Source organism: Neltuma alba, unplaced genomic scaffold (assembly GCF_004799145.2).
Source record: "Neltuma alba isolate B1F8T4 unplaced genomic scaffold, ASM479914v2 tig00011573_pilon, whole genome shotgun sequence".
Classification (NCBI taxonomy): Eukaryota; Viridiplantae; Streptophyta; class Magnoliopsida; order Fabales; family Fabaceae; genus Neltuma; species Neltuma alba.
Window position 1 is genome coordinate 254,613 of NW_021636227.1, and position 9,060 is coordinate 263,672.

At 34.1% G+C, this 9,060-nt stretch overlaps 1 protein-coding gene across 1 annotated transcript; it reads right to left on the reverse strand.

Moving 5' to 3' along the window:
• Positions 1-5,716: 5,716 nt before the first annotated feature.
• On the reverse strand, positions 5,717-8,809 carry LOC114715028 (glutamate-1-semialdehyde 2,1-aminomutase, chloroplastic). Its single transcript, XM_028899832.1, has 3 exons — positions 8,528-8,809; positions 7,871-8,044; positions 5,717-7,002 (listed from the first exon to the last, which is right to left on the reverse strand). Exons 1-3 carry the CDS (start codon positions 8,687-8,689, stop codon positions 5,935-5,937), a joined length of 1,404 nt encoding a protein of 467 aa, XP_028755665.1. The 5' UTR covers positions 8,690-8,809; the 3' UTR covers positions 5,717-5,934.
• Positions 8,810-9,060: the final 251 nt, after the last annotated feature.

The following is a 9,060-nucleotide window of genomic DNA, read 5'->3' on the forward strand; positions in this document are numbered from 1 at the left end:
TATTTAGCCAAATGAAAAAAGGGAAGACAGTACCTTTTTGAAAAAAAAAAATATTACATTCCAATTTTCTACGAAAGGGGATTAATATAAGGGAAAATTTCATTTAAAGACCGTAAGTGAGAATTTATATCAATAAGCCCTCAAAACATTCTGAAATATCACTGCAGGACCAAGAAACCAAATTGAAATTAAAATTAAGAGTAAGATTATAATAATACCTCTTACTTTTATTTATTAAAAAAATAAATATTAATGGTCGCCAAAGTTCCGGCCACTGGTGCTCAAGTGGCCGCCACTGGAGGTTGGATCTTCGGTGGCTGCTACTGTAGCTCCGGTGGCTGGAATTTTTTTTTAAAAAAACAAGATAGCCAAGGGAAAGTTTGAACTCATGACCCTTTGGCATACTAAAAGTGATGCAACCACCAAGCCAAGCAAACTATTTAATTATATGATGCAAATAAAAATATATATAACAAAACAAATGCAAGTGTTTAAATGTAAGTGAACAAGTGAAATTCGACAGTTTATAAGTAAAATTCAATAATTTACAATAAAAATTTATAGATTTACAACCTAAATTCGGCTATTCACAAGAAACATAAGAGAATTCACAACCCAAAATTTAAGTGTTTTAGTATAAGTGAATAAGTGAAATTCGACAATTTACAAGTGAAATTTAGTATTTACAATGAAAATTTTATTTGCTCATTTATACTTAAACACTTGCATTTGAAGTTGTAAATTCTATTATATTATTTGTAAATTGTCGAATTTTATTTGTTTACTTACACTCAAACACTTATATTTTAGATTGTGAATGATACCTACTTAAAATTAACACTTGTGTAGTATGGGTGGTCAATTCCGAAACGGCATTTCAATCGACTACTTCACTTTCGTACATCATATTTTCATCTGGTATATATTCTAATCATAGACTTGTTAAATCCTCATATTGAACTTGTTATTTTCAACTATTAAACAAAACTTATTATTTTCATTTATGAAGTTATTTCCAATCGTAAATTTGTTATTTCTAATTATAAACTTGTTAAAAGAAAAAAAGACAGAAAATGCTAACTTAACTTCAAAATGACCAGAACATCCGCTGAATTTGCAAAATGCCATTTTGGTCACATGAGACCAAATTGGTATTATCATGTCAAATAAAAAGACTAAATTGCCCTTCCTTTTAAATATTATTTTTAAAATATCACAACCTCACTGGCCAGCTGGTCACTGGAGCTCCAGCAACGATAGTCACCGGAACTGCGGTGATCGGCCGACAATTGGTCACCGGAGCTTCGTCGGTCATAAATTTTTTTTTGAAAATTTTTACAACTTCAGTATAACGGTTAACAACTTTTGTGACGCTATTAACAACTTCAGTATAATAGTTAACAACAGGTTTTTTAGAAAATTCAACAAGCTCAGTGGCCGGAAATAAATTTTTTGAAAATTTTTACAACTTCAGTATAGCGGTTAACAACTTTTATAACGCTATTAACAACTTCAATATAGCGGTTAACAATAGGTTTTTGGGAAAATTTTAATAATTGGACGCCGGAGCTTCGGCTGCCAGAAACAATTTTCTTGAAAATTTTTACAATTTTAGTATAACGGTTAACAACTTTTGTAACGCTATTAATAACTTCAGTATAGTAGTTAACAACAGGTTTTCTGGAAAATTCAACAAGCTCCGGTGGCCGAAAATAATTTTTTTGAAAATTTTTATAACTTCAGCATAACAGTTAACAACTTTTGTAACGTTATTAACAACTTCTGTATAGCGGTTAACAACAGGTTTTTAGAGAAATTCAACAATTGGTCGCCAAAGTTCAGGCATTTTTTTGAAAATTTTTACAACTTCAGTATAACAGTTAACAACTTTTGTAATGCTATTAACAACTTTAGTATAGCGGTTAACAACGGGTTTTTAGAGAAATTCAACAATTGGTCACCGGAGCTGTGACGGCCAAAAACAATTTTTTTTGAAAATTTTTACAACTTCAGTATAGCGGTTAACAACTTTTGTAACACTATTCATAACTTCAGTATAGCGGTTAACAACAGGTTTTTAGGAAAATTCATCAATTGGTCACCGAAGCTTCGGCGGCCGGAAACAATTTTTTTTGAAAATTTTTACAACTTCAGTATAATAGTTAATAACTTTTGTAACGCTATTAACAATTTCAATATACCGGTTAACAACAGGTTTTTCGGAAAATTCAACAATTGGTCGCCAGAGTTTCGACGGCTGGAAACAATTTTTTTTTTAAATTTTTATAATTTCAGTATAACGGTTAACAATTTTTGTAATGTTATTAACAACTTCAGTATAGCAGTTAACAATAAGTTTTTCAAAAAAATTCAAAAAGTAGCATTTTTACAACTTCAATAATGTCGTTAACAAGTTCTGTAACTCTATCAACAACTTTAGTATAGTATTTAACAACAGGTTTTCTAAAAAATTTGAAAAATGGCATTTTTATAACTTTAAAAACTACTCTTTTTTTTTTTGAAAAATTTTACAACTTCAGTATAATGATTAACAACTTTTGTATCTCTATTAACAACTTTGATATAATAGTTAACAACAAGTTTTTGAGTTTGTTAACGGCATTACTGAAGTTGTAAAAATGTTATTTTTTAAATTTCCTGAAAAATCTGTTGTTAACCGCTATATTGAAGTTGTTAATAATATTACAAAAATTGTTAACCGTTATACTGAAGTTGTAAAAATTTTAAAAAAATTATATCTGCCTACCAGAGCTTGTTGAATTTTCCAGAAAACCTGTTGTTCACTTTTATACTAAAGTTATTAATAGCGTTACAAAAGTTGTAAAACGTTATACTGAAGTTGTAAAAATTTTCAAGAAAATTGTTTCCAACCGTTAGAGTTTCGGTGTCCAATTATTGAATTTCTCCAAAAACTTGTTGTTAACCGCTATACTAAAGTTGTTAATAGCATTACAAAAGTTGTTAACTGTTATACTGAAGTTGTAAAAATTTTAAAAAAATTTATTTCCGGCAGCCGAAACTTGTTGAATTTTTCAAAAAACCTGTTGTTAACTGTTATACTAAAGTTGTTAATAGCATCACAAAAGTTGTTAATCGTTATACTAAAGGTGTAAAAATTTCAAAAAAAAAAAATTTCTGGCCGACGGAGCTCCAATGACCAATTATTGGCCGGTCGCCAGAGCTTCGGTGACTGCCGTTGCCGAAGCTCCGGCGATCGACCGGCCAGTGAGGCTGTGATAGTTTAAAAACAATATTTAAAAGGAAGGGCAATTTGGTCTTTTCATTTGACATGATAATGCCAATTTAGTTTCATGCGACCAAAATGGCATTTTGCAAATTCAGCGGAGAACAGTCATTCTGAAATTAAGTTAGTATTTTTCTGTCTTTTTCCCCTTGTTAAACCCTCATACTAAATTTGTTATTTTTAACAATTTAACAAACTTATTATTTCCGTTTATAAACTTGTGAAATCCTGAGCTTGTTATTTTCAAGTTAATATTTAACTATTATTTCAAATAAACTTAACTTGTTATGTCTTACTCGCTCATTCCATTACGCGTTGGACACTATCAATATCATGATCTACGGATGATATTGCCATTGCTACTAATCTACTGCTAGATATAACGTGCGCGCGCGTGTGTGAATGGTAACCGAAAAGTCCAAAAATGATTTCGATGATACCTCCTTATTCCGATTATACCGCCTTATCTCGACTATTAACAAAAGACTTACTAATAAAGTTCTTTTTCCATTCAGATCTGACCAAGCTTTTTTTTTTTTTTCTTCCTTTTTTTAGCCGAATGACCAAGCATTTTCTGAGTTGCCAAGAAACATTAATTTAGCATAGCAGTCGTCTACGTTGCAAATTGTAAGTAGTCATTTTGCTCTAAAATCATGGACCCAGGGCTTTACCATGGCAGTAGATAAGAGATTTGGTGGGTCATTAAGCAATGCAGACAATCTCACCTGCTGAAGGTGATGGCAACAAATCTGGAGATCAGCGAAAAATGATGAAGAACCAGAGAAATCGAAAGGGAAGGAATCTCGGCATTTCTATTAGCTGACATCAAAACGAGAATGATACCCATTTCCATACTGAGAACAAGCTGTCCTCATAGGTGGGGTAGGGACGAGGAAGGAGGGGAGAAAGAGGAAAGAGAGGGAGAGGAAGAGGAAGAGAAGAAAAAAAGAGAGGGGATGAAAAAAACGATACAGGCTTCGGCTGTTTTCTTTTGTGTTTTTAACAAGGAGGGTATTTCAGTCTTTTTATCAATATTTTATAATTCATATTTAAAACCCGGTTTTCAATAGCAATTTTGTGAGTTGAAGAACTTAAATTACAATTTTATATTTTTTAGGATCTTTATTTCTCGACTTTCCCATGATAAATCCATATATCCTAGAAATAATAATAAAATATGAAAATTAGACAATTGATAGTCATCAAGGAAGGGAGTCTACATGATGAAACTAGTTTTCAATTAAAAAATTATTAAAATGTATTGCAATGCTGTTATTTTTTAATCAAAAGTTACTAATATCTATGAAAATATAGTCAATACCCATACAAAAATTATTAATAGTATGAAAAACTGGCTTGCTGTTTTTTAATAAAAAATTATTAAAATATGTTGCGATGCTTTTTTTTTTAATCAAAAATTATTAATACTTATTGAAATATAGTTAATATCTATACGAAAATTATCAATAACCTGAAAATAAAACTTTAGGTTTCCTTCTCATTTTGATATTATGAAATTTCATGTATTTTTGTAGGGATTTTCGGATTTTCCCAATAGGTAATATATAAAATTTCAGCCTGTCTTAATTTGATTGGAAACAAGTACCTTAAGTACAAAAGACAAAATGTACAAGTTTTTTTCTTTTTTAATATTCCTTTAAATTTTTTTAATACACATTTTACCTTTATTTTTTTCTGTCTCTATTTTAAAGTCTTTTAAATTTTCTTAGAAAAATTAATCTACGAGTCCTTATACAGTTCATCTCTATTTTGAGTCACGACTATATTATTTTATTTAACTTAGGTTCTTACTGTCCGATTCGGTAATTTTAATTTACAGAGCTTTTAAAATTTTAGTTATAGAAATGCAAGGATATTAAAATGGGATTAGATAAAATGAAAAAAATTTATATAATCCATGAAATACTATAAATTAAAATGATAGACTTTACACTGAAGGCCGAATTAACAAATCAAACTATAAAGTTCTAATTCAAAATTGAGATAAACAATAAGGACTTAGGGTTAATTTTTTCCCTTTTTCCTATTAAAATTAATTAACGAGCTAGCCAGCAAATATACACATTTTTTGGCAATAGAAAATTCAGGTAAATTAGTCCCCAGGGTTAGAACTCTGCCCAATGCTAGAGTAGAGCTCATGAATCGAAAGAGTTCTTACAGAAATATTTACAAATGATCAACCAATTCAGATCTGCGGAGGGATTACCATGCACACTTCTATGAAGCACATAAACAGTTAAGTACTTACCAACCGAGTTACAATTTTGTAGTACTAAAAGAAAATGAATACTATTAGAACTTTTTTTTAAAAATAACAATTCTTGTCCATATTTTGAGCTCGAAATAAATTCAATAATAGTCGTATGTGTTTTTACTGCGTACTGGTTACTATAATTAGCAGCAGACTCAGGGAAGGAATGAGATTCATGATGAGTCAAACGAAGATTTCTAACTCTTATTAACTACGTGCTGAAGAAGCATAAAGTTACAATTTAGAGTAATATACTGACGAGCTAATGACGCAAAAAATATTACAGGCTTAATCAAAACCATCATACAAGACTCTACATTAACTCACTAAACAAGCCTTCAGGAGGGAAAAACTGACCTTCAAGAGACTCTAAGCGCAATGTTGAAGAATTCAACACTCAAATCTGCCTGAAAACCTTCTCAGCAGCTGCTATAGTCTTTTTTATGTCATCAGAAGTATGTGCCAAGCTGGTGAATCCGGCCTCAAATTGTGATGGTGCCAAATACACACCTTCTTCCAACATTCCCCAATAGAACCTAGCAAACTTAGCCGTGTCACTCTTTTTGGCATCGGCAAAATTGTAGACTGGCCCTTCAGTGAAAAAGAAACCAAACATGCCCCTTATATAGCCGCCACATATCGCATGACCTGCTCTCTTCCCGGCTTCAATGATACCTTGAGTTAGCTCGCCTGTTATTTTATCCAAATACTCATAGGTTCCCGGCTCCTTGATGCGCTTCAGAGTTTGTATGCCTGCAGTCATGGCCAAAGGATTGCCACTCAAGGTTCCAGCCTGGTACATAGGTCCTGCCGGTGCCACCATCTCCATAATATCTTTCCTCCCTCCATATGCACCTACCGGTAGACCCCCACCAATGATTTTTCCAAGAGTGGTTAAGTCAGGAGTGATGCCAAAATATTCTTGAGCTCCACCATAAGACAAACGGAATCCAGTCATAACTTCATCGAAAACTAGGAGGCTATCGTTTTCCTTGGTGATTTTGCGTAAGAAATTAAGAAAGTCAGGTCTGGGAGGAACAAAACCAGAGTTTCCAACTACAGGTTCGAGGATGACTGCTGCTATCTCTCCTTTGTTTGACTCAAAGAGGCTCTCAACAGCTAAGAAGTCATTGAATGGCGCTGTAAGGGTTTCATAGGTGGCTGCTCTTGGAACACCAGGGGAGTCAGGAAGTCCTAAGGTGGCAACTCCACTACCAGCCTTAACAAGAAAAGGATCGGCATGACCATGGTAACAGCCCTCAAACTTGATGATCTTCTCCCTGCCAGTATAAGCACGGGCCAGGCGGAGGACCCCCATGCATGCTTCGGTGCCTGAGTTAACAAATCGAACCATTTCAATGCTTGGCACTGCATCAATAACCATCTCTGCCAGAATATTTTCCAGAAGACAAGGAGCGCCAAAGCTGGTTCCCTTTTTCATTGTCTCAGCTAGAGCTGCAAGCACCTGAAATGTATACAAAGCTTAAAATTTTGCCATGAAGCGAGGTTCAGAACATATTACCTAGCAATGTCTAGATATCTCAGAGTAATCTCAGACATAGTGAATTGGCAATGTTTTAGTTTCTTATATAGGAGGATGGGGAAATTGATAGAGACATTTCTCATAGAATACAAGCTGGCTAGTTAAAGTGGAGGAAAGCTGCCGGAGTTATTTGCGATAAAAAGGTACCTGAGAAACTTAAAGGAAAATTTTATCGGACTGCTATAAGACCAGCTATGATGCATGGTAGTGAATGTTGGGCAATAAAAGGAAAACAAGAGCACAAAGTCAAAGTAACAGAAATGAGGATGTTGAGATGGATGTGTGGTTATACAAGAAAAGATAAGATTCGAAATGAAAAGATCAGGACAAGAGTCGGTGTGGCACCTATCCAAGAGAAAATGGTTGAAAATCGCTTAAGATGGTTTGAACATGTGCAGAGAAGGCCCTTGGAGGCCCCGGTGAGGAGGGTGGATCAAACAAGATGGAGTCCCATAAAAAGAGGCAAGGGAAGACCGAGAAGAACGCTGAATGAGGTCATTAAACGAGACCTCCTAATCAACAACATATCTAAGGATTGGGTTGTTGACAGAGCACGATGGCGTCGTGTGATTCATGTAGCCGACCCCACCTAGTGGGATAAGGCTTGTTGTTTGTTTGTTTTCTATGAAATCATCATAAGAAACCAAATAAAAGATTTCTCAAGCTAGCTGTGTCCATAGGACAAAACAAAATCAACAGTAACAAGCATGATTTCACAGGGATAAAAAAAAGTGCCAGATATTTAAAACATAACGAGTAACAGCTGAATTATATTGGGAAAGAACAGAACCTCATCATCAGCATGACCGATTATTGCAGGTCCCCAAGAACCCACATAGTCAATGTACTCGTTGCCATCTATGTCCCACATACGAGATCCCTTGACAGAATCAATCACAATTGGCTGTCCACCAACAGATTTAAAGGCCCGAACAGGAGAATTGACACCCCCGGGCATTAATTCCTATAAGAAACAAAAAAGAGGATTTGAATTAATCAGTTACAACAGGCCAAACCCAAATAATCAGCGAAACAAACGAAAACAAGTCATCATCGTAACTACAAGATATCATTAAGTTGTGAAATTCTATATCTTATATGTTTCATTAGTTCATATTTCTGACAATGCAAATAAAGCATGTCACACAAATCTGAAACGGGGAAAAAAAGCTATGTAGCATCTCTAATTACAGATGAATGCAAGTTAAAGCAAACAAATAGTCCACAAGATACCGACGCCGAATTCCGACATGTTAAGTGTTAGGTTAAAATTACAAAACTTTTTGGCTGATCAATTATGTTTTACATAAAATCCCCAGCATTCAATCCAATTTCAAAACTCCCATAATTTCAAAGGCAAAAGAAGAAAGCTCATTGCGAGGAAATGAATCAATCAATCAATCACTAAGAAAAAAGTAGGGGATAACAGGAATTAGGTCCACAGTACCTTAGCAGCAGCGAAGGCTTCTTCGGACTTGCGAAGGGAGAGGTTCTTCTTGGTTTTCTCATCGACGGAAACGGCCATTGTGACGGAATGGGCTCGAGAACGGATCGTAGAGCGTGATAGCCCAAGGCTGAGGCCAGCTCCGGTGATAGCTGAAGCAGCCATTTAGCTTCAAAGTGAAGCGACCAAAGAGAAAGAAAAGCGAAGAAGAAGAAGAAGGAGCAGAGGAGGAGGAGGAAGACGACGACGACGACGACGACAACGATAAGAATTCAGATTGCGAAATGCGTTGCCTTAGCTTTTGACTGTGACTAAAGGCCAAGAGCGGCCAGCGATTCCGATTTTAAAAAAAATTATGAGCTTCACCAAACACATAATAAAGTTTATCAAAGTATTTCTGCGATTCTTAATATAAGATCTATTTAACAATTTAATTTGATTAAAAAAATTAGATAGATTAGTTAATTATAAGAAATATAACATGTTTTTTCTTTAAATATCATAATTCTAAATTACAAAAGTTTAAAACCGCAGTA

What these genes read in the sequence shown, in the direction of transcription:
- LOC114715028 (XM_028899832.1), bottom strand. Translation starts at nt 8,689, where the DNA reads ATGGCTGCTTCAGCTATCACCGGAGCTGGCCTCAGCCTTGGGCTATCA. An exon ending in AAGCCTTCGCTGCTGCTAAG is followed by an intron (nt 8,045 to 8,527) that starts GTACTGTGGACC and finishes TGTTTCTTATAG; the next exon opens with GAATTAATGCCCGGGGGTGT. An exon ending in TCGGTCATGCTGATGATGAG is followed by an intron (nt 7,003 to 7,870) that starts GTTCTGTTCTTT and finishes TATACATTTCAG; the next exon opens with GTGCTTGCAGCTCTAGCTGA.